This window comes from Lolium perenne, chromosome 4, assembly GCF_019359855.2.
Source record: "Lolium perenne isolate Kyuss_39 chromosome 4, Kyuss_2.0, whole genome shotgun sequence".
Taxonomy (NCBI): domain Eukaryota; kingdom Viridiplantae; phylum Streptophyta; class Magnoliopsida; order Poales; family Poaceae; genus Lolium; species Lolium perenne.
This window is the reverse complement of record NC_067247.2, coordinates 145604517-145629596: the sequence shown is the minus strand read 5'-3', so window position 1 is coordinate 145629596 and position 25080 is coordinate 145604517. Positions and strand designations below refer to the sequence as shown.

General features: G+C 42.0%; 3 protein-coding genes and 1 long non-coding RNA gene across 5 annotated transcripts; 2 read left to right on the top strand and 2 right to left on the bottom strand.

The window, feature by feature from the left end:
• The first annotated feature begins 1769 nt into the window (after nucleotides 1-1769).
• On the top strand, nucleotides 1770-6804 carry LOC127347485 (uncharacterized). The gene is made up of 6 exons (XM_071829203.1): nucleotides 1770-3026; nucleotides 3501-3565; nucleotides 3839-4074; nucleotides 4519-4674; nucleotides 4767-4962; nucleotides 6557-6804. The coding sequence occupies exons 1-6, from the start codon at nucleotides 1801-1803 to the stop codon at nucleotides 6592-6594; spliced, it is 1917 nt and encodes a 638-aa protein (XP_071685304.1). The 5' UTR covers nucleotides 1770-1800; the 3' UTR covers nucleotides 6595-6804.
• Nucleotides 6805-9158: 2354 nt separating this feature from the next.
• Nucleotides 9159-10849, bottom strand: LOC127294875 (uncharacterized). Its single transcript, XR_007847187.2, has 3 exons — nucleotides 10126-10849; nucleotides 9410-10027; nucleotides 9159-9307 (listed from the first exon to the last, which is right to left on the bottom strand). It is a non-coding gene; the product is annotated as an uncharacterized lncRNA (long non-coding RNA).
• Nucleotides 10850-13802: 2953 nt separating this feature from the next.
• On the top strand, nucleotides 13803-19341 carry LOC127294877 (putative pentatricopeptide repeat-containing protein At1g10330). Of its 2 annotated transcripts, none has more exons than XM_051324784.2 (2): nucleotides 13803-15572; nucleotides 17079-19341. In XM_051324784.2, the coding sequence occupies exon 1, from the start codon at nucleotides 13913-13915 to the stop codon at nucleotides 15347-15349; it is 1437 nt and encodes a 478-aa protein (XP_051180744.1). In that variant the 5' UTR covers nucleotides 13803-13912; the 3' UTR covers nucleotides 15350-15572; nucleotides 17079-19341. The 2 variants fall into 2 exon arrangements, with proteins under 2 accessions (XP_051180744.1, XP_051180743.1); XM_051324783.2 differs by having other exon boundaries at nucleotides 15824-19341.
• A 1444-nt stretch (nucleotides 19342-20785) lies between these two features.
• LOC127347486 (putative FBD-associated F-box protein At5g50270) lies at nucleotides 20786-24129 on the bottom strand. The gene is made up of 5 exons (XM_051373667.2): nucleotides 23184-24129; nucleotides 22608-22763; nucleotides 22334-22526; nucleotides 21597-21635; nucleotides 20786-20814 (listed from the first exon to the last, which is right to left on the bottom strand). The coding sequence occupies exons 1-5, from the start codon at nucleotides 24105-24107 to the stop codon at nucleotides 20786-20788; spliced, it is 1341 nt and encodes a 446-aa protein (XP_051229627.2). The 5' UTR covers nucleotides 24108-24129.
• Between the last annotated feature and the right edge of the window lie 951 nt (nucleotides 24130-25080).

Sequence of the window (25080 nt, the reverse complement as noted above, 5' to 3'; positions counted from 1 at the left end):
CACTTATTTATCAACGGTAAATACAGATCGACCCAAAAAGCTAATTTTATTTAGAATATCTTTGAGACATTTTTAACTCTCAAATTTATCAAACCCTCTGACCATTATTTACCAACGTTAAATGTGAAAAGTTATTTACCCAAAAAACTAATTTAATTTAGAAGATTATAGGAAGATTTTTAGCTCACAATTTATCAACCGGTCCGCCCATTATTTACCAACGGTAAATGTGAAAAGTTATCGATCTGAAAAGTCAATTTTATTTACAATACTTTTGGGAACATTTTTAGCTCATAATTTATCCCTCTGTTCGTTATTTAGCAATGGTAAATGTGAAGAGTTATCAACCCGAAAAGTTAATTTCATTTAAAATATTTTAGCTCACAATTTATCAACCCCTTTGCCCGTTATTTATCAACAATAAATTGAAAAATTATATATGGACCCAGAAAACTAATTTAATTTAGAATATTATGGAAACATTTTTAGCTCACAATTTATCAACAGCTCCGTCCATTATTTATCAACGGTAAATGTGAAAAAATGTGACCTAAAAAACTAATTTTATTTAGAATACTTTTGGGAATATTTTTAGCTCATAATTTATCAACCCCTTTGTTCGTTATTTAGCAATGGAAAATATGAAGAGTTATCAATCCGAAAAGTTAATTTCATATAAAATATTATAGAAATTTTTTAGCTCATAATTTATCAACCCCTCCGCCTGTTATTTATCAACGACAAATGTGAAAAGTTATCTACCCAAAAAAGTAATTTAATTTAGAATATTATTGGAATATTTTTTAGCTCACAGTTTATCAACCGCTCTACCCATTATTTATGAACGGTAAATATGAAAAGTTATCGCCCCGAAAAGCTAATTTATCAAAGTTAACAAGCATGATAAAAATGGTACTTAATTTGAGTGGAAAGTAGTTGTTTATTTAAGTTGCACGTGGTAGTTTATTTGAGTTGCAAGTGTTTTCCCACCCGTTGTTTCCCCCATAAATCTACTAGTCAAAAAAGGAAATTAAAAAATAATACAATCTAAATAATATGAATTTTAATACAAATAACATGAACAAGGAAAAAATAGAATTATTACAAAAAAGTGAATTGCAGAAAGGGAATTGTAAAAAGGAAAATAGAACAAAAGGGAATTGAGGAAAGAAAAATGAAAAAGTTTGTATCAATTAAATTATTGTAATACTACTGGAGAAAAAAAGAAAGTATTCTATTTTTATTCACAAATGCACTCTCAAAACAATGGTTAGTCCACGTTAGGAATTGCACCGTTTCAACCTAATATCATGTGTTCAAATCCCGCTATTCCGTTTAATTTTTATATATAACCTGACTTATAAAAAAAAATAGTAGGGCGGATAAATAAAGGCAAATGCCACCACGCAACAAAAAAACGGAAATCTATAGAAAAGGAAACTAAAATCACGAAAATCATGCTATCCGTGGCGTGGGCCTCAAGCCACGAAGCAAACACGCGCCTAGTGCGCTCTTCGCCCCATTTCATCTTCCAACAGTGTTCATCTAGGGTTTTATCACTGCGCGCGTTGCCAACGGCGGCTCCTCAACGGTGCTCCACCGCCCGCCGCCCGCCGCCCGCCGCCCGCCGCCCGGGCCCTAAATCCTCTCTCCGCTCCAGCGGCGGCAAAACAGCTGGGCCGACGCTCTCAATCACCCCGTACCCCTCCCTCCCCTTACCTCCGCATCTCTGTTTGTGCGAGTGATGAATCTTATGTTTCTTGCTCCTCCGGATTTACCGCTCGCAGGCTGTTCGACGGAATGCCGAAGAGCAGCAAGGCATCAAGAGCGGGTGGCGCCGACCGCATCAGCGCCCTGCCGGATGCGATGCTGCAGCACGTGCTGTCCTTCTTGCAGGCGCGGGAAGCCGTGCGGTCGTGCGTGCTCGCCCGGCGCTGGCGCTACCTCTGGAAGTCCATTCCCGTGCTTCGTCTCACCGGACGTAGCCCCGCCAAGGAGTTCCGTGAGTTCATGGACTATCTGCTAGTCCTCCGCGACCGCTTGTCTCTGGATGCCTGCCTATTCAACTTTAGTAAAGCCTCAAGAGGCGACATGCACTGCGTGAACCTGTGGATTCGGTATGCCTTGCTGTGCCAAGTCCGTTTGCTCAGTGTTGCTTTGGGTGGTGGCCTTTATTGTTTCCACCTGGATCTTCTGCCTCTAGTATCTCAGAACTTGACCAACCTGGAGCTTGTTAACGTGCACATAAATAAAAAGCTCCTTTGTTTCTCGAGCTGCCCGTCCTTGGAGGAGTTGAAGATGACTAAGTGCTTCTTTCTCGTTGAAGAGATCTTTTCCCGTTCCCTCAAACGTCTGAGCATTGAGAAATGCAGGTTTTATGAGGGACGGGTACGTATTTCTGTTCCGAGTCTCACTTCACTTCAACTAACTGATGCCGGTGGTAAAACTCCTTTTCTTGAAGACATGCCAGCATTAGTAACAGCAACAGTTAGATTTACTCAAAAGGGACTATGTAAGTGTAATGTGCACATCCTCCCCTCTCCCCTGGTCGTCCCCCGCGGCGGCCCAAGGGGAGAAAACCCTAGCGCCGCCCACCCGCTCCCCCTCTCCCCTCCCTCCCCTGCCGCCGCCAGCGTGTGCCGCCGGGCAAAGCCCGCGCGGTGCCGGCGGCGGCGGGCCTTCCCTTACCCGGCGCGTGGCGGGCCGTGCGGGGCGGCGCCGATCCATGGCGGCGGTGCATCTCGGCGGAGGTCGGCGGGGCCTGGCGCGGCGGCGGCCGGCGAGCCGCGTCGGGCGTCCTCTCGCACATGGAGGCGGCGGTGGTGGCCGCTGCAGCTGCGCGTGGTGGCTGTGGTGGTGCGTGGCGGCCGGGCTCGATCTGGGCCTGTGCGGGCCGGCACGGGCCGCGGCTTCGGGGCGTGGTGGCGGCGCGAGGAGCTCTGTCTCCGGCGTGCTGCGTGGGTGCAGCTGCAGTGGTGGTTGGCCGGCAAGGGTGGCTTCCTACCTCGAGCTCTTGATGGCCGCCGGTGAGGCCGGTGGTGGCCGGCACTCCTCTTCGGCGACGGTGAGGCCGGTGTGGCTTCTTGCCTTTCTGGTGGCGGTCCAAGCCAGCATCTGCATCTACGTCCATCGTCTCCGATTCGCCGCGCGGCATCGGGGGTACGGTGAAGGACCAGGGTGAAAGCCCTGCCCGGTGCTTCCGGTGCGGATCACGGCGACGCCCGAGGGCGCCGCTTCCTTCCTGAAGGCGTGATCTTTGGTCCCAACTGTGCCTTCCCTCTCCTCTGGTGCCAGGGGAAACCCTATGTCCAGTCCATCGGGCAAGGCGGCGGCGGCGCCATGGCGTCGTTCTCTTCTTGAAGACGTTGTCGAGGCTACTTGGGGAGAGGCCGATGTGTTACTGGAGGCTGGACATTGCGATGCGCTGCCGGTGTTGGCTGCTGGCCAGGGCTTGGGGCTTCGAGGCGCTATGTACGACGTGGTGGATGCAACCTGGTCAGCTGCTTCTCCAAGTCCGAAGGATCCTGCCTTCTCCTCGCCGACTCTTCTAGGCTCATGAGGGGAGGTACGTTGGTCCGGGCTGCCTTGGAGTCGCGGTCGTGCTATGGTGGTATCTCGCTTGGTTCGTGACGCGGTTCGGTGGCTCCGTGCTCCATCTCCTCACCTCTTTTGGTAGGATTTTGGGGGCGGGTCGTTCTCTTCGGGTCGTTTGTAGCGGGGTGTTGTAAGCCGCTTGGCTATGTATCGTCTTGGGTGTGTGTGGAGTTGTATCGGCCGTCGGCCTCTTCTTCTATGTGATTGATACGTCTTCCAGGACGTATTCTCGAAAAAAAAACAGTTAGATTTACTTCTGCTTGTTCGGAAACTCGTGCTATAAGTGCAATGATTGCAAATGAGGCTTGTGGTGACACTTCTTGTGAGTGTTGCAACAGAGCTATTGCTGGTGAGCCCAAGGTTTGTTATGATGCTTCTTGCGAGTGTTGTTACGGCTATGATGACAGCAAAGAAGGTTGTGTGTTTCTCAAAGGTCTGTCAGCTGCTACAGATCTCAAGTTGATTGCTGAAATGGAATTGGTACTTCTACATTTACTCCTGTCTTTACTCCTAATGTTCTTCTTTTTTTTGCAATCCTCTAAAAGTTTGTAAGTTGAAACATAAATGGGTTGCATCTATTATATTATATCAATATATCACCAGTTGGGATCTAGTTGATACGATCCATACAGAGAAATTTATGAAGTTTATGTATACAGTAAACCTATTACATAAAAAAATCGCCAATATATCATGGGCAATTGTAGTTTTTGTCGGATTGCATTCAATATGGTAAAAATGCAAATCAAATCAGCAATTGTTCCTTTCTAAATAAGAGATCTACTAGCATCACCTATTGAGCTATCTTCCATTGCTTGGAGCACCCTGCCGAAATTTGGGCAGCAATTACTATTCACTTCTATTTTGTTGTGTATTATACTTTTGAAAAGTAATAGTGTTGCTGTTGCTTTATAAACTTCATAGATTATCCTCGAAAGGGATTTGAGACGATGCCCTAGATTTAGTAAACTGAAGACTTTATCACTCAATGAGTGGTGTGTGTCTGGTGGCCACAGTGCACTAATTTGTATTCTCCAACACACTCCGGTTCTAGAGAATCTCTCTCTCCAGCTTTCGAAGGTATTTGCTCTCACCTATTACATATGCTATATATTGAAGTTATCAACTGGCCATCCAATGAATATCTTTTAATAAATTTTTGCTTGGTACAGGCACCTGATTATATAAAACCAGTGAAAGCAACTTACAATTTATTGGAGCACTCATTTGCATCAGAAAACCTAAAGATAGTTGAAGTCACATGTGAAGAGGTTGATGAGAGAGTTCACAACATTATGAAGTCATTATGCACCTGTGGCATACCTCTTGAGAAAATTAATATCCGGCAAACAAATAAATCATCTGGCTGTACGTTAACTTCTTGACTCTTCATCCTTGTTATGCTTATGTATTTTCTTATATGTGTTCGAAAATTATACTCCCTCCAATTCATATTAATTGACTTCAACATGAATGTATCTAGAACCAAAATGTGTCTAGATACATCCATATTAGAGTCAATTAATATGAACCGGAGGGAGTATCAAAGAACTCTAAAAACTATAGAAAAACTATTCAGTGTAGAAATGTGTTTTCTGTGAAGTGAAAAAAAAGGGTAGAAATTCCCCGCAGTTTCCAATCAGTTGGAACTATAGGATATAGCACATACACATCCATGCTAGTTAGTAATAGGAAAATAGTCTTGCAAGTCGTTCAACCATTCAGTTGTATCCAATCACTCCCTAATCCTTATCTTGGTGACTTGAGGCCTCAAGCTATTCCAATTTTACACTGTCATGGACTAATGTAATTCATAATTTGTATATGTAATTAATACTATAATGAATAAATGGGAAGAATTTATCTCTTTGAATTTGACAATACAACTTGAAATAATATCCACCTCGTTACCATACATAATTATAAACTGCAAAGTAACAATCCTAGTAATTTATTTGGTGCCAATTATCCTTTATGTAGTTTGTAAAGGAAAAGTCTATTCAACTCAACAATTGTGTGAGGTCTTTTTCAACCTCCAACTCAGAAAGTATTTGAAATACGGTCCTGAACTAATAGAACCGATCAAATCATCCATTGACCTGTTCTAGGGCAGTTTTCACTAGAAGTGGTGCGTACATGTCTTTTTTTTTTCCCTTGACTTAGATGATATATGCAGATATAAAAACTCAAACTAATTAAAAGACTAATAATTTCCTAATTTTCACATTTAATGGGAAAAAAGGTATAAACCTGTCATATTGATTGAATGGAAAGGATAACTACATACATGCACCTAAATGTCAGGTCCTTTGGATTAAGTTACAATGTCTGCACAATCCGACATCACGTTTTACATCGAGTGTGTGTATAACAATATAAGTATGTGCTTCATCTTACTGGTGCTACTGACATTGTTGTGAAGGCTATCCAGTTTATATTATTGCAAGCATCCCAAAAATATCATTCTTTATTCAGCTCATTTTGATTGAATTTGTCTCTCTGCTCTGGTTCTGATCTTGTTCGTACAGACATACATGGTTAGATCTGATTCTCATATGAAGTATGCTTTCCCCTTGTCTGTGTTACATATTTATCTGCCGTCATCCTTTAATTAATATCTTGTGTATGTGACCTTTATTTCATACTCAGAACTTCCATATTAAAAAATGTTTTTTGTCAAATAAGCTACTCCCCCCGATCCATAATTATCTAAATTGAACTTAAACCCGATACTTATTATGGATCGGAGGGAGTAGTATGTTTTTAATTATCTTATTTTAGTAACGCATGTTGGACTTGGCAATAGACAATAGTTGGATAAACTTACATGTTGTTCCAAGTGAAGTTCTTATCACTGAAGTAAATTTACCTGCATCTGGGTGTCCTTTGCTGAGTAGCGAAATTTCCATTCTTGTCATGCAAAGAACTTCTGAATTCATTGTGCTTTCCCTTTTTTCCACAGGTTTTAATTTCGTCTGCACAGGCTTCAGCTCACCGTGATGTTGCAAGAATGAGTATGAACTTAGTAATATGATCTGTTTTAGATGTATCAAGGCCTGGTTCTGGTGTATCTCGGCTCAACTGATGTAGTTGGACCTGGTTTAGTGAGTTATTTCTATGTTAGTTTGTTGATTGCTTAGCAGATGACATTTGTCTTGCGTTCTATGGATCTTTTTGGGAATGTCAATGTACTACTATGTTGTGTGGTCATATTTTCATGAAATGCATAGGAGGTTTAATTCTATCTGCAAGGGTGCCAGGTAGTCCTATTAATTGGTAATGCTAATTTACAAGGGTGCCAAATTAGTCCAATTAATTTGAAAATGCCAATCTACTGCAAGTGTGTCAAGTTTGTCCTAATAATTTTAAAATGCACATCGGTGCCCTAATTCCACTGTAAAGTGTGCCAAATTTGTCCTAGTAATTTGAAAATGCACATCGGTGCCCTAATTCTGCCGTAAGTGATTCATGAGTTTGCTATAGAGCCCAGACCTAGGGTTTACAAGATTATTTGCAAAAAAATATAGAAATATCCTTTAATGTAAATGCATTTTTTGAACAAGGGAGGGACCCAAAGAATCCAGAAACTGCTTAATCATGAGCGGTGGGATTACATTTTAGGAGGGCTACATTTCAGTAACTGGTGGTCTATGGCTGACTGATATTGCCCACCACCATTTACCTATTGAGCTATTTGCTATTCTTTTCTTAGTCACAGGTCAAATATATAGCACCAACTAGGTTATTGGCTATGAACTAAGTATATTTTGGGGGCTCACAAGGGCACATTTACCAGACAAGAAGAGGACCTTAAAAAAATAAATTGCTCAACCCATTTCATAATTAGAGAACTTTCAATTACTAGTAAGCGTGCGCGTGCAACGCACGTCTCTAAAATATAATAGCATATACCTTTGAAATTTTATTTACTTTCAACCGAGTTGATGTTTATGTATATATATATATTTTCACCGAGCCACCGAGATAGGCCTCATGGCCCACCAATGTAAGCGTGCAACTTAAGATTTACATACACTCGTCCGTTAAAATCCAGAAAGCACAGAAAAATAGTACAATTGATTGAAAAGGAAATTACAATGCAATCCTACTTTGAATCAACAATGAAAAGACGTGGTATTGAACAACATTATCTAGTTCTGTGAAAATGGTTCACCTCTTCATGCATGGGATATCATAGTTAGTGTGCACCTGCAACACACATCTCTATAAATAAGTATAATTGTTTTTTAAATACACATACATATATGATAGTGCGGGTGTTCAGTTTGGAATTTTCCTTTTTTTTCATCAGCAATCCATAAGATTTGCCAAAAACTACTCCAATTGAACAAAAGAAACAAAAAGTTTACGAACATATGTCAATGTAAACATAGTGTAATTGTTGTGATTAATCATCCACACAACATAGACAAAAAAAAAGTCTGCACATTTGATCACTTAGAAAAACACACTTGCATTTCGAAAATTGCAACCATGATCCAAATAATTAAACTTGATGGTACTGTACATTTTGAAAGATCATACACATTTTGGACACTTCATGTTGTCCTCTTGGAAAACTGATAGGAACCGAAATCTTGCACCAGCTCTGATGCCATGAGAAACTTAGATGTCACTATTTATGTCTTGTTCATCTTGACTTGGGTCAAATCTATTCTGCACTAAGTATGAAGTTTGTAGAAGTTAAGATCTGCCAATATGGACACCGTTTCATGCTACTTTGTCTTGGTGCTCTTTTTACGCAATTTTTCCTGCAATGAACAACCAAAAATATTGTGATGTGCCCATATGTTTTCATGGAAATTTCTATGCCCAGTACACTTTGCAGCAAATCTAGGAGGCGACATTTAACAAAACAATAGTCAGAGCGTAAATTTTCTTAGACAAAAAAAAGAAAGCATGTTTGCTCCGCATATTAAATCGTCTAATTTTGATACCTTTGTATGCTGGTTATAAGTTTATTCCCTATGATATTGTTGGGTATTCAGGTTAACAGAAAGTGATCATGCAATTACAAGCTAATAATATGAATAGTTGGGCAGGAGAAGAGCTGCAGGTGAAGTCCACATCATGCACGCAACAGTGTGTCCAGATAAATGTTTACTTTAAAAAGTGAGCCAAGAAAAAATGTGTCCATATACAGTATAATAAGTATGGTAATAAATATAGAAATATTAAGTGCTCATGTGTTCTTGGAGATGAAATGTATTACCATACTTTTCAAGTACGTCTTGTTAATTATAACCAAATTTTATAAAACAAACGACACGGTCCATATTACGTCAAGAGATAATATCAGCCTCCCATGAGAAGTCAATAATGCTTCCTACACTTTCCAAGGAAGTTGGCAAACACACATGAGGAGGAATTTAATTATTTATTCACAGCAATGTAAATTATAGAATTTATTGGCTTATGAATAGGAATTAATGACATTGAAGCAAAAAAAAAGAAGGCACGACTTCTCAATGTTTTCCAAACACGTGGAAGATTCAGCATGAGTCTTCAGGACAGAGATATCATGAGGCAGCACATGATAAATGTTTTTATTTTTGCAAAACATTTAGCGAATATATTCCGTAACTTTAAGATGCCGTGAGCGAAGAAATAGTTATCTTCTCTTCAGAACCACTTCAGGAACTTCTTGGCCTCTGAATATCTCCTTAGACGTCCTCCTGTTTGTCTTTACTTTCTGTAGTGGCAGGAAAATGCATTTTTCTTCAGTTTCCGGTTCCCATGTTGAACAAACAACAGGGATCCAAAAGAGCAAGCTCGTCATTAGTTAAATTTGTACCTTCGCATATGTGAGAAATATGTTTCTGGTAAGTGGACTCGAAAACTCGGGTATAGTGAGCCCATAACAGTACAAGTTGCCTGCTGGGATCCTTCAAAAAATAAGTTACCTGCTAGGAGAAATAAATCTAGGGAGTCTTGGTGTTGAAGTTATAGCAAACCTGAGACTCTGCATTCATAGAAGGGCATTTCATGCAAGATAACTTTTCTCCAACAAGTCTTGAATGATGCAGGCGCAAGACAGAAAGTAACTCTCCCAGTTGCGGAAGTTGCTGGATTAAAGCAGACTTAATCTACGCCTACAATGAATTGATTTATCTCCCGAGTTGTTTCAAAAAAAAGAGATTTATCTCCCGAGAGTCATGGACAGTGGATAGACATGAATTGGATCCCATCACTTCAGATAGGCAGGTACCTTAGTCCAATTTCATTGCCTATTAAAAGGGATAGGGTCTGATTCCCTTCTTGTTGTCCCAGGCTAAAAAAAGTATCAATACAGTTTCTGCATATATTGTCCTCTATAATTTTTATCCGAAACAAAAGAATTCCAAAAGCTCGGAAGCTCACAAATGTACCGAACATTTGCATCTGGAAAATCTAGCATGTCATCTGGAAAAACCTGTATTCGATGATGCAGATATCAGCAGTGGTAACTGTGAACATTGCCTAGCTATGAAGTTCAGATCTAAGCACTATAGGGGAACAAAATAGAAGTACCGGTATGAGTAGAATCTGCGACTGGTATGGTCGTAATAGAGATATCATGGTCAAACTGCGGAAACCATTCCCTGGTCATCACAAAATTGCCAGAGCATTACAATAACGAACAACTAACTATATAGTAAGTTACTTCGAAGTTGACCTACTGAGTGTTCATCAATGTTGAATTCTTGTTTTCATCAGCTAACAGCCAAATATACTCTACTGAATGCTACTTGCCACAACACAATGAATACACAATTTAGCAGGGCATACCGCAGTATTTCAAATGTTCTCTATGAAAAGAAACTCATGTTGACTATTTTATGATTATAACAGAAACTTCTTAGCTAGTGAACATATGAAGAACATAACATTGGTGAGGTGAAGTTGAGCATTGCGACTCGAAAGCAATCCATGGACAATGCGCGGTCGGCGTCCTGCAGTGCGAAGCCCAAATCGCGTCGTCCAGGGCGAGGTCGGACAGGACAGGGCGCCGGCGGTGATCTCGGAAGCAGTCGGCGGACTGTAGTAGGCGGCGGCGGCGTCCACGCGTGCGTGAGCGTGCTTGGGGGCGGCCTGCAGCATGGCGGCCATCAGTGTGCGGCGCCTGATTGGGGCCGGCCTTCAGCGTGTGCGGCGGTGTACGCGGGGGCGGACTGCAGTGCGCGGCGGCGTGCGGAGGCGAGGGAGTGGTGGCCTGACAAGGTGTGGCGGCATGTGCGGCATTTGGGGTTGGGTGGAGGGGATCGTGCATAGCAGTTTTGTTTTGTTTTTCTTTGACGGTTTGCTGATTTGATTATGGTGGGATGCGATGGCGGCGTCTAACACTGTTTTTGCTGTAATCTAAGTCGTTGGTTTTTGTGATTAGACGGTCAAGATCATCTGGATCAGTCGTTGGTTTTTGTGATTAGACGGTCAAGATCATCTGGATCTGCCCATCTGGCTCTTTTAATAGTAGTGGTGATTATGGATCCTCAGGTTTTACAAAAAAAATCCTAAGCAGAAAATGCAATCGGATCCTTCTTGATCAAACGTAGATCTAAGCGACTCAATAGGAGCTTCGGTGAATTATTTAGGGCAGATAGGATTCACTGTCACCAAACGTAAGTGTAAGTAATTTCACTCTCTGTTTTCTCATGCAAACAAACATGGCTATACTGCCTAAAAATATGACGGTAGTAAGTGTAACTCCCTCCATTGCTGAAAAAAATAGTCATATAAGTATTTTCACTATCAAGCAATATAAAGAAGTGTTAAAAATTATTTCTATGTATCTATATCTATACCTAATAATAAAGAAAATAAAGCTTCTTGTTGGTCCGTCAGTTTTTGCCCCGAATTTTGGTCTTAATTACATGTCTTGCCACCGGTTAGTCATCAATCATCAAATAACGAGGAGAAACTAGCTTGTCAGTGCTAGCGTGTTACGTTGCTAGCTGTGTTGCATACGATGTTTGTATCTTGATGTTGTTGTTGGATATAAAGGCACTACAATATTGCTCTAGGTGAGTCGTCGCCCTGATCGGCAAATCGATGTCAACTCGCCGGATAGTTGCAGTAAGAAAGTTACAAAAAAGGAAATCAGCAATCTACTTGGACGCCGCCCGCGTCGCAGCTCGTGAAGAGCTTGAACAATATCGCGTTGCTGGGAGGCGAGTGCGCGCCATCATTCGGAAGTGGCTCGATGGACGACTTTGGCAGAGAGACGAGCGACAAGTGCGCGGGCGGCGGGAGGGCAGAAAAGCCATCGCGCACACACAACGTGGCAAGGAGGGCAGTACCATGGTCGGTGGGGACGACGCGGGTTTTTGTGGTGGTCGTCGGGAAGCTGGAGCGGGCACAGGCAACGCTTGAGGCGAGCCTCGGGCCGTGCTACTGAGCACGAGATAGACCACGGTGCACAACTCCGAGGCTCATGAGTCCTGACAACGTCCGAAATCTGCGAGGCATCGTGAGGCGCCTCAAGCCTTGCGCCGTGGAAGCGGCCAGGTAGCAGATGTTGCCAACACACCGCGTGATGAGGATGAGGACAAGCGTGGCCAGTGCGAGGCGTGCATCGAAAACAAGTCCATATAGAAATCATCGCGGCCAGCTCAGTGCCGCTGACAACACGGAGATTGCAGCGGATAGTAGTGAGCAGCTCGACATAGCATGGGAACGGGCCCACTTCAATTCAAGGGTATTCAGATGAATACCCAAACATTTCGAAAAACATAATGATATATATAAATGTTCTAAGTAATATATAAAAAGGAAAACTGCCCATGTTTTACATGATTGACGAAGTAGTCCCAATGATTTTGATGGGACCCTTTATTCATTTGGTCCTAAGTAGTCTCAACTTTTTTTTTCATGTATTTGTTGTTATAGAGTACTCATATATTGTTTGTTCTACTATTACATTTTTATGTTAACACCAACTGTTAGAAATTTGTAAGAGTTTACATACTCGATGCTCTTGTTTGGTAAATTCGTATTATGTTTCATTATGAGTGTTTCTCAAAAAAAATGTGATATGCGCCATTCAGTATTTCAATTGTTTGTACTCAAATATGAGATATGTGTGATCACTAATTCGTATTCAAAATATTTTATAATTTTGAATATCCATACTCAAAATTTTGGGCCCGCTCCTATTAGCACCTCGTGATGGTTGCAATCAATCCACATTCCAAAGGAGGTGTCGTCCTGGGCCGCAGCTGCCAGGATTGAGGCGAGCATAGTGGGGATCGAGACCATGAGCGCCACGAAAACTATGATTTGCTTCTGCCGCCGATATGCTGCCTCCGAGGGTCCAGTGAAGATGAAAAATATTCCAGGCTTATCTTTTTTAGATTAGGACACACTCTTCTATTAGTAAGGTGGGATCTGCTGCCACATTTTAAGTCAGGTTCAATTGATGATCTGATTTTTTTGGAGCACGACCCCACTTGCTTGTTCCTAAAGCTCGATTTTTCATATTATCCCAACGTGACTGGGTTCCATGGATTAACGCTTAAAGATTGGTGCATTCAAAAGTGAGCATATTTTTCTATCTCCATTTGCCCACGGAAAAAAGCTCGGTGAAGGTTTTTATGGGTGTGGAATATAAGAATTTTAATGGAATTTAACAGCTATGAATTTCGTATGGTGTGGAACAGTTATTCTTTCTTTGTTGTGTTGTCATGTTGCAATGAACATCGCCGCTGGTCTCTTGGCTATCAAGCCTGCATGGTCACGCTGGCATATATTAATTTATTAAAAATTGATTACAAGTTAGTGATGTTACTCTCGTGTCTTCAAAGCAAAACTTCTTGGTTTTATTCCCGTTGCAACGCACGGGCAATTGTCCTAGTATTTCATAATGTATCTAACGATATTGATTTGATATTATATATTTTCTTATATGCTTAGGTAAATTTTATATTACTCCCTTGATTTAAAAATAATCCTAAGTTAAGTTGCTTTAAGTTAGACCAAATTTGTAGATTACTATATCAACATCTATACAATTAATTTAATTTATTACATTCAGCATACGATATATTTTTGTAAATATTGATTAATTTTTTCTATCAATTCAGAAAAACTTAATTTGGGACAAGCTTAAAACTTCAACAGTTATAGAACTATGATGAAGTATTTGACTTTGAAAATTCTATATAGGTCAACACTTTAGAAAAACTTAATTTGGGACAAGCTTAAAACTTGCACGCTGCCGGGCTGCCGGCAGTAGCCGTCGTCCCCCAAGCCAATCGTCCTACGCCGGCGAACACCGGACTATCTTCGCCGTCCTACGCCGCCGGCGGGCTACCCGTAGCATATGTGGAGAGGCTCCCCATACTCGTACGCCCACCTGGAGCGCCTCCTCCAGAATCACTTCTCGGCTCCTCGCTGCCTCTTCCAGGTCCACGCCCTCCTCCTTACCTCCGGCGCGCTGTCCGCCTCCCACGCCTCCGCCGCCGCCGCGTTCCCCTACAACTGCCTAATCCACGCCCACCTCCGCCTCCCCGCCACCTCCTCTACCCCGCTATGCGCCCCGCTCCGCCTCTTCTCGGCCATGCTCGCCGCCGGCGCGCGCCCCAACGGCCACACGTTCCCATCCCTCCTCAGGTCCGCCTCCGCCTCCGGCGCAGCCACCACGGCTCTGCACGCGCAGTGCCTCCGCCGCGGGCTCACGACCGATCGCTTCGTCGCCTGCTCGCTCGTCAGCTCCTACGGCCGAGCCGGCCGTCTGCCGCATGACGCACGCAAAGTGTTTGAAGAAATGGGGAGCCCGGACCTGGCCTCCGCTAACTCCATGCTTGATGTGCTGTGCATCGCCGGGGACCTGCCCTCGGCTAGGGAATTCTTTGAGCGGATGGCGGAGAGGGACGTGGTGTCGTGGACGACGCTCATCTCCGGGTTATCGAGGAACGGGTGCCACTGGGACGCTGTCGAGGCCTTCAGAGGACTGCTAGCGGACAACAACAGCAACAGGGCACGTCTCGGGGAGGCCACGCTGGTCAGCGTGCTCTCAGCCTGTGCTAGCTTGGACGGCGCCGAGGGGCTCGCGGCCGGGATGTCTGTTCACGCCTACGTTGTTCGGCATGGGGTTCACCTCACAGCTTTCTTGGGCACGGCGTTGATTAACGTGTATGGCAAGTACGGGAAGCTTGGCTGTTGCAAGACGGCTTTTCAGCTTGTGTGCGATAAGGAGGTCTGTACGTGGAACGCGCTGCTATCTGCGTTGGCTAACCATGGGAAAGAGGCTCAAGCACTGGTTAGTTTTAACATGATGCTAGTCGGAGGGTTCTTGCCGAATCACATCACATTTCTTGCTCTACTGACAGGCTGCGCTCGAGCGGGGTTGGTGGAGGTTGGGTTATACTGGTTCGAGGCGATGATGGCTGAGTACCAGGTGGCTCCGACGATGGCCCATTATGGGTGTGTTGTGGATCTCCTAGGCCGCGCTGGACGTTTTATGGATGCCGTTAAGACTATTGAGAGGATGCCCTTCATGCCTGATGCTTCTGTGTGGGGCGCGCTTCTTGGTGCTAGCAAGCTCCATGGAAACGTAGAGCTCGTTGCTGAGATTGGGCGCAAACTGGTGGATCTTGGCCCTCGGCAATCCGATCGGTATGTGACTATTAGGAATATTTATCTAGAAGATGGGAACTGGCATGCTGCTACGAGAATGGGTGAGGTCATGCATGAGGCTGGGATCAAGAAGACGGCAGGGCAAAGTAGTGTTGTCTTCCACAGCACCGCCATTCCATGACTACACTTTTTTTGATGCAAATATTGCTCTTCTGGTACTACCAGTTGTTTCTGATGTCTCGCCCCTCTGGAGGAAGAAAATAATCCATAAGAGTAATCATGCTCAAGCTCATAACAATTATTTGACGCACTGAAGAATCAGACTTTTTATTCAGTGAATCGGGTGCTTGAAAGCTCAAGTTACTCTGCTCCACCATTGGTATAATCACTCTCAACAATTTTAGGTAAGATGCGTTCACTGTCCAAATCTATTAACCTTCCTTCAAGTAAACCAATGTTCAAGTACATTCTGTTAATATTGTCTTCGAATTTTAAAGAGTGGGTTCAACTTTTATCCTCTATTTGTATTATTTCCAATAAGTTTTTACCTCATTTAAAATTTCTTGCCACATTTTACGGCCTGTTTGTCACACAAAGTCACATTTAACCCCATTAAAGATTTTCCAGATTCTGACTAGTTGGGTCCTCATGCTAGGTACATGTGGCCAATAACTAGACGCCAAATTGAAACTGTAAATAGTTTGTGTGTCCTACATGGCACTTGACCCACCCTAGGCGCACCTAACCCATCACAACTGAATCTCACCAAGAGAAATTAATGGTGGCGTGTCAGGTGCTATGTAGGAAACGCCAGCAATTTAGTACCTGCGATTTGGTGCTGAGTCATCAATCGCATGTACCAGGCATGTTGGTCCAACTTGTCACAATAGAGAGGAAATCATAAATATGGTAAAATGTGAGACACTGATAACCAAGGGATAAAATGAGGCAAGACATTTTAAATGGATTAAAACCTGTTACCAGTGTAGAATTAATGGGTAAAAGGTTTACCTCACCCTTTTTTTTAATTATTATTCTGTTTAGAGTTACATCAACTGTTCAAGATAGATTCTTTGTAATGGCCTGTATAATCAGAAACATGAAAATTCTATCAACCATTGGCTGTATTTTCAATTTCCATTTACCATAAAGTTCCGAAATGAGATCAATACTGCTCGTCCAGTGCCATGCTGGTGCTTAGTTTCTCTTCGGCATCTTGTATGTTAGTATAAATTCAGAATTGCATATCTAGATTGCACCGTTTTTATATGACAGTGGTAGATGTGCCAGATTTGTGTTGCATTTGAAAATACATTATATGTGCTATTAGCCTGCAGTCTTTCAGAGTCCCAGTTTGTAGGGTTTCGTCTATTCCTTTTGAGCTCACTTATCGAATTCCTTGTTCTGGATTGCCTTGGTCTTTTGCTGCCATATTTTTTTGCCTTGATTTTCTCAAATGTGTAGTCCTTTGCCTTCATCTCCTGCTGTTGCATATGTCATGTCTTGACTTTCTCAAATGTATAATATTTTAACAATTTTTGAGCAGTTGCATGAGCATCAGTGCAAGTTTAAAACACATCCATCAATGTAAAAAATAAATTGACTGAAGACTTGTTTGATCCTAGAGTTTAGAATGCTTCCAAATTGAAGTCCCTACTTAAAACCTTGGCAGATTTTTAAAATTATATGCACTGTATGCTTATAATATGAGTTTGTACTGTCAGACTGTCACACAATGTGGCTAGCTATGTCAGTAATGCCACATTGTTATAATAACCTTCCAATATTGGGTGTGGCTGGTGCTTGAATTGAAAATGACAAATCTCAAGGCAAGATTATTTTAAGATTATGTGTGCCCCTTGGCAAAGTGGTGTTTTGGGCAGTTTAAAGTAACGCAGTTATTTAAACAGGCTGCATTTGAGCATTGGAAGATTAGTGCTACCGGCACTGTGTTTTAAAATTATGGCACTTATGTACTTCAAAGCATGACTGCTTGTATTATTGTTCTTATTTTTTCCAACAAGGTATTTACATCTCCTCAGCTTTGTAAGGCTAGACTTTGATAATACTATGATTCACGATCAACGGAAAATGGAACTAACATTTCTGTCACAAGTTAGCCATTCACCTCTCAACATTGTGGTTTATGCAATGTGGTATAGTTAATTGTAGAGATAATTATATGGGAGTGTGGTTTAATATTGTCATAATTTCGTAAGACATATTTCTACACTACCTGAGCATTGAAATAAAAAATCCAAATTATGCAATATTCGTAATCGAGAAATAAAAAATAGTCATGGTAATATCCGAATCCGAACAATCATTAAAATGAATGTGGTAAATATCTAGTAGATTTTTTATAAATACAAAAAAATGTGGTATTAGATTTTGAACCAAATGTAGATATGGAAATGGATATATATGTATCCAAATAAAATCATGTAGCCTATTTAGATAATTATATCCCGGTATGCCAATTATTCAACCAAAAATACTAACATAGTGGTCAAATTTATATTTTACTATGATTCAACATGAAACTATTGTGTATTATATCATTTCATATATAATTGACTCAAGACTATTATTTTGTTGTCCTTATCATTCCATATTGATAAAACATCCGATCCATGTTCATATTCGAGCAACATTCACCCACATTCGTATTCGACAACATCCATATCTGTTTTTTAAAATATGAAACTGAATATGAGAAGGGAACTATCTGATCCGTTTCCACGTCCAACAGGGAGGCATGCCAGTGAGGGGGCAGTAAGCCAGTCTTAGGCCTCGTTTACTTCTCTGGTTTTTGCTGGGTTTGGCGAGTTTTTTCCCGGCCCACCCCACAATCCCCAAAGTTCCCGGAAAGGCCGTTTACCTCTCTTGTATTTTCGAGTTTAATCCCGGCCCATCCCGGAACTTCCACCCGCAGGCCGCTCCCAACTCGTGTATTCTCACACACGAGCCCTACCTCGTGTATCATCGAGGAACGAAGCTCCCAGCTCGTGCATGTCAAGGACGGAGGCGGAAGGGACCAAGGGCGACGGCGCGGACGCCGACCTGGGAACGCCGCCAACCGACTCCTCCTCTGGCTACGCCGTGGACTTCTCTCTGGTGATTTACCATGCCATCTCATTCCCTCCCCTCCCTTAGACCCCGGCGTCCGCCTCAGGTCTGGTTGAGTACTCGATCTGGTTCTTCGGAGGCTGGGTAGAGGAGAGAGGTACCAGAGACAAATGGCAGGGTGGAGGTGGAACGGAGGGACCTGGGTCGGCCAAGCTCCTGGCTGGAGCAGCACGAGATCCCGTGGCCAATATCTAAACTGCCTAAGTTGCCATGTCGATTTCCAGATGCAAACTTGATTGATCAAAGCTTAGTTTACAAGATTTGTTAGTATGAGTGTAACTAATTATTTGTTTGAACTGAGTGAAGTGTGCAAATAGAAAGAACTAAACTGGGGAGTACTGACTTGGGAGTTTAGCTGCTGGTATACAAATGACTAGTAAGTGCTGTGATTTGTTCATGTAGAACTCTATATTTGACATTCATAAATAAAGCTACTGATCCACATTTGCAGATTTGTTCACATGAATGCTATTTTCTTGTTTGCAACAACAAATACCGAATGCTCTGCTCAGCTTTGCAAGAACTACTTTTATGCTTTAGTTTTTGTTTTGGCTAATGTTGCTATTGGATTATCTTGCTATACTTTCGAACTTAAACTGTGCTACTTGTTCCTATTGTAAACACAGAGCAACCTTGGTCTATATTGTTCCTATTGTAAACAAAGAGCAACCTTTATCTATATTGTTCCTTAAGCAAGCTAAGAGCAACCTTGATCTATATTGGGTGCACCAATACTGCTCATTCTTCCCATGTTTCTGGCTCTCCATCTCCATCATTTCAGAACTGAATCAAGCTCTGCTGATGGGCAGCTTGTCCCCAAATCCAAAATGTGCGATGACCTGACTCTTCAAAATGATTCAACTGGTTCAAATACTGAGGGGTATTTCTCACATTCTGTTTAGTGAAACAAGTATTTTCTTACTTGTAGTTCTGGTTCGCGTACAATTGCAGCTGGCAGAATGATGTAACTGTAGTTTCTGAACCAGAGGAATTTGCACACAGGTTTCTGCAGTGTGCCAAAACAAGCTTTTGCATCTCCTCTTATCCTGGCTTTAGCTTCGGTCTACAACTTTGCTAATTACTTTCTGATGAATAGCAGAATAGGAACATAGTATCTGAACCCTCAGCTTCAGTAACTAGGAATAGGTCTACTATTTTTGCTCTTAGATATTAGCTCCAAATTAATTTGCATTGCCATTTAGTTCTCTAGTATTTTTCTTTACAAGATTTAGTTTCTGCAAGATCGTGTTCCCTCTAGTATTCTGCTTTACAAGATTTAGTTTCTCTAGTGTTCTCTAGTATTGATGTCCAATGGCTTGCCAACTGCATAAACTGCCCTGTGTGTGTGACACTCTGTAATTTCATTCCACTGTTGTCATAGCCATGAGAAATTGAGACAACTAGTTCATGACTTTTGCACATTAGCTATGGAAGGAAAACATGATTTTATAGATTTCATTCATGTTGCCATCACTGCATTAAACTAGGTGGACATGGGGATACCTCTCTGTGCGAAGACTGGCAGCTGAGACCTTGCCAAAAGATGGCACCAGGTCGTTTTTGTTGACAACATTGGTAACAGTGCTATGCTTTGTTGGGTTGACACTTGCCTGTATGACATACTTACCTTGATGAATAAGTATGCCTATCTAGCCATATATGAATCCTGGGATGCAAAGATTGAGTTATTAATATCTAATAATCTCAGTCCTGTCATATCCCCTCTCATCCCGAAAAGCAAAGTAACTAGATGCTGTGGGGGAGGGTGTGGGGAAATTAGGGGGAAAATGGGGATTGGGTGAAAGGGGGGTTTTCACCCAATCCCCTCTCATACCCAAACCCCTAGGGCCTTGTTCGGCAGCCGTGGTTCGACAGGTTTTGTTGTGTCTAATCCTGGCCCGATTTTGATCCACCAGAAACCACGAACAGGCCATTCGGTCGGCCGGTTTTGGATGGGCTTAGCCCCAATGGACCCCAAAAATACACGTCGGGTACGGCGGGTTGGAGTGAAACAGAAACGCTCGCCCCTCCTCGCGTTTCTGGCTGCTGGCGATGCGCAGCGAGTGCGCCGATCTCCACTCGCGGCGGCGCGCACCCATGCTACCAAATAGCGTTTTAATGAGAGGGGTTTGTAGCGGGTTAGGATGAAAGTGGTTTGAGGGGATTTGGTGAGTGGAGTGTTTTCACCCAATCCTGGTGGGGTTAACCCCACTAATCCCCTGAAAAACACGGCTGCCGAACAAGCCCTAGGGGGTGGAAATACCCTAGGAGTAAACAAGGCCTGACCGGTGAATGTTTCAATTATTTTTTATTGCAAACGGAACTTATACGATGTTCTCAATGTACCACATCAACATCACGACTTGTGAACATATTTTGTACTTCTCAGACGATCAACAAAAGCCACACAAATGAATACCAAAACCTTCTATCTTCAAAAAGGTAGATCTCCACAGCACCTTGAGCATGTCCAAGCATATTTGGAAAGTTATCTCAACAGCCCTGAATAACCAGAAACTGCATATAGATAAAGGGGAAGTTTCAGTGACTTGATAAGACTATGTGATTTGAAATGCAATGATTGTGCTTAGCATGGCTCGTGTTTTGATTGAAAAGTAAAAATTCTACAGGCCACATCGGGCAAGCTGGCCCCCCTATCCTCTTTACAATCACTGACACCCTGCCTCTTACACATTACACAAACAAAGGGTCTTGATAGTGAACTTTATGACACGGGAAATCCTTATTTACAGAAGAGTGATGCATTCCTTATAATATGTAAGAGTAAAATTGGGTTGACCATTGTCTCATGAAAAGTGTCTAATGAATTTATTCAGGATCTGGTATCAAGCCGTAAGAATTGACAATACAAAGATTGATCTTGAAGCGTGTTGCTTCCGTACATAAGTTACAGAAGAAAACATAGCTGTGAAATGGATACATAAACTGGTACTACAATCGTGACAAGTAAAGACCAAAACATAGCAAGTTGAATATTAATTTGATGAAAGAAAGAATGAGAGTATTCTAGTTATGTGTTTCTGTATTTCTTTTTCATCACTGAAAATGGGAATTAAACTGCCCTACTACGGCCTGCCTACAGTTTTCAGTCAATATTTTTTTATAGAACCGTTAACAAAGTGCAACAGAAGCATGTTCACTACTTTGTAAGTCTATGTTTATCGCTAAATAATGGTATGATACCAATAGAGAGGAGAATAATACATGAAAGCTGCAAACTTCCATTATAGATTTCTAAACATGTAGTAAAAGGCTAGAAGCAACGTCCCGGTTCTTACCTTCATCTGGATTGAAATCAGTACATACAAACTTAAAACCTGCAGAAAAGTAGAAAAACATTATTTAATCAGGGAGGACCATTCAGAGGTTAAACAAATATCCATTGAATTGGTAAGCAATCTTAAGATAAGGGAATTTATTTTCAATTTATTTCAATGGACAAGAACATCTTAATTGACAAACGTGAAATTCTATCTGAAATATCACAAAGTTAGATGAATTTTACTAATATATGATGATAAAATAATTTGGTCATTTCTTTGACAAATAATATTGCTGAAGGACAGCGCCCAAAAAAACATAAGGGGGAAGTGGTTTGAATTGGAAGAAAATGATATATAAATACATGGGAACATGTATACTAGTTCTAAATCAAAAGAGCGGCACATGGAGAATATTCAACACGAGGCTTCACTGAAGAAACATATATTCACATGTTACTTTGCATGAGGAGGATATGATTGATGACACAATATATTAAAATGAGTAGCCTCGAGAAGAATGATTGGGCGGTAGTAACCAGTGAGCATTCACAAAAGTTTCCGTAGATGCATTAGTAAAATATCGTACATCTTTGTAAAATCAAAATTATTCAGTTAATAATGTGATTGTGCCTAAAGTGTGATTCAGTTGAAATAAAATAGCTATTCTATTTATGTAGTATAATGCTTGCCTTTTTAACATCTATTAAAAACTGTACAAATAGAAGCACGATGAGTGTCAAAGATAAACTCACAGCCAAAAGATGAATACTTATGGATCTGAATTTTCTCTAGTGGTATGCGAGAGTCATTTAAGATCTTCAAGATTGCGCCAACCATCTCATCAACCTTCCAACATTTAATCTCAACCAACTCAAGATGATCAGATGCAACTGATTGTTCAATTGGAGCGTATCTTCCTGCTGTTCCCTCTGGAATCTTGTGTACCTGTGTCAAACATATATACTTCACTAAGTGTATCAACTACAATTAGACTTTATATATGCGTGTAGAAAAATATTTTGTCACCTTTGAAATTTGAAGAGTGAGCTTCTCTAGAACTGGCGCGCGTTGGAGAAACCAAGTTAATGCACGGAGGTCATCAATCAGAAACCATCCACTGAGTACCAGAGTCTTTAAGTTGGTAAATGTAGAGCACCACTTTAGGTCCCTCTTGAAAACAAACTAAGCAAAGTTGAAAGAATAAAGATTATATAGGATATGTCCTAATCATCAGAAATAAATGTGATCATACTAACAAAACGAATATATTTTTTCATAGAGATTTAGAAGGCAAGAGTGATTAATAGATATAATGGAAAAATATTTAATATTTGCATGTTCTCTGTATGAAAACATATCCTCATATTTTTCGTATCGAATAAGAAGTCAAGATCAACAGCACTCGGTAGTTATATATAGTTTAAAGTTGGATATCCAACAGTAAAGTATAAAATACTCTTACGAGTAATAACATAGCGTAACTAGTACTACTAACCATCATTAATGGACCATAGGGGTTGTTAAATAAAATTGCCATGATGGACAAGCTTATTGCATAAGAAACACCATTTAAAGTCAAGAGTAAAGCAGTTGCAAGCATACCATGTCAGGATCTGCTGATAGCTCCAAATCTGTAGCTCGCAACAAAGTTCCAAGAAGCACACCGTGTGTACGAGGGTCATCATCAGAGCCATGACAGCCCTCACACGCATCATCACCGCACTCACTATACCCACCCTTTTCACAAGTATCAGGATGGTCGTCGCCAATTCTGACGATTGCCGTTTCCAAAGATGGCATGCTTTCAAGCAACGGAATCCTACCGTTGACCTCGTCGAGTTCCAGCGAGACAAGATTGGGCAGAGACACTCGAGTCCGGTGATTATCCTGAAACGTGCCGCGGATCATCTGGAGATGTTTCAATGATGATGACGAGATATTCGTGGAATTGACGTAGCAGAGCTCCATGATAAGATGGACCAGCGTCGGGCAGCCCGAAAAGTCGAGAACGCTTTCGTTGGCAGTGACGAACTGAAGCTCTAACGTCGTGAGGTGGTCGGAGAGGAGAGGCATGTCCGGTAGCGAGATTGAGTGGTCGAACCCAAGATGGAACCGGAGCACCCTGACTCGTAGGCGCAGAGCACGCCAGATCCAGCGGCTGAAGCGCCCCTCGTTGGCGGCGAGGTATCCGTTAGACAGAACCTCGTCCTCCTCGAGATGGAAATCACAGGAATGTAGAGGCGCGCCCTGGCGGCGACTCAGTAGAAGAAGCACACGGTCCACGAAGCGGATGAGCCTGTTGGCGCACCCAAAGGAATACGACTCGTCGTTGGTGAAGCGGATGGCCGGAACAGACATCCAGAGGTGGCGCCAGGTGTGGGCGAGCACGCACGTCCGCACCGCGTCATGCGCCGGCATGAGCGACAGCAGGTGGTGCAGGACGCCCTCAGGGAGGTCGCTGATGCGATCCACCTCGCTCGCTGTAGGTATCTCCTCCTCGTTCTTGGGCCGCTTGAGAGGGGGCATTCCGTCGAACTGGTGTCTTGCGTCTACACTATCTGTGGGACACCACAAGTAGAACCAACTAGCTTTAGAGAGAGAACTAGATAGAGAGAGAGAGATCGCCGCGAGTGGAATGGAAGAAGAAGGGGAGACACCCTCACCTGCGTCACCGTCCGGTCTCCGCTGTTCGCCGTCGAGGTGGAACAAGGCTCACTGGCCGATCCGAATGGGGTGTTTAGGCAGAACGCTAGATGGTTGGTTTCCATGATTGAGTCCGGCACTAATTACGGGATTTCTAACTAAAAACTAACTCCGGATTCTTAGGAAACAAAATTATAGTATATACTAAAATAATTAATTACTGTAGGAAACCGATCCGGATCAGTCTAGGAAAATATGTTGTGGCGTCATACATTTTGCTTCATTTCCTAAGCAAAAATATCACGAGACTGAAATCTACATGCAAAAAATATTACAATCTATAATAAGTGTCACTGATTTAAGATACTCAGTATACTGAATCACTAACGCTTACTATTAGGCTTATATTATGCAATATTTCTACCGTAGACTATGTTTAACGGTGTGTATAACGGTAGATAAGACAAAACTTTTTCTTAGCAGTTCAAGTTATTTAGAGAGAACATTAAATATAAGTGTCACAATTAATGCATTATCTTTTATTTCCATCTCTATCAATTAGTAATAAAAATTAATTAATTTTAGTACAAAATTGGGTTGATAAGAGAAGACATATGATACAATGTAGAAAATAGCATTCTCTTATTTTATAAGGATCATATTTTAATTAAGCGAGGACAACCTTCTCTTTCTTCATTGTCTCCTCTAATTAAGAAAAAATTCGACATGGCAATCGTAAGACTTACGTCACCCCATTATACGAGCTCTAAGATGCAACATAATTATTGATTTTGTGGCATCAATATGTTGCTTCTATGGAGACAAAAATTGCTTCGTTCAAACATAAATTTCTCCA

Coding starts and splice junctions, on each gene's coding strand:
- LOC127347485 (XM_071829203.1), top strand. CDS start 1,801: ATGCCGAAGAGCAGCAAGGCATCAAGAGCGGGTGGCGCCGACCGCATC. Junction 3,027..3,500: donor CGAGCTCTTGATGGCCGCCG/GTGAGGCCGGTG, acceptor CAACCTGGTCAG/CTGCTTCTCCAAGTCCGAAG. Junction 4,075..4,518: donor TGATTGCTGAAATGGAATTG/GTACTTCTACAT, acceptor TAAACTTCATAG/ATTATCCTCGAAAGGGATTT.
- LOC127294877 (XM_051324784.2), top strand. CDS start 13,913: ATGTGGAGAGGCTCCCCATACTCGTACGCCCACCTGGAGCGCCTCCTC.
- LOC127347486 (XM_051373667.2), bottom strand. CDS start 24,107: ATGCCCCCTCTCAAGCGGCCCAAGAACGAGGAGGAGATACCTACAGCG. Junction 22,527..22,607: donor TCACTCTTCAAATTTCAAAG/GTGACAAAATAT, acceptor TGTTTGACACAG/GTACACAAGATTCCAGAGGG. Junction 20,815..21,596: donor TGATTTCAATCCAGATGAAG/GTAAGAACCGGG, acceptor ATCTATATGCAG/TTTCTGGTTATTCAGGGCTG.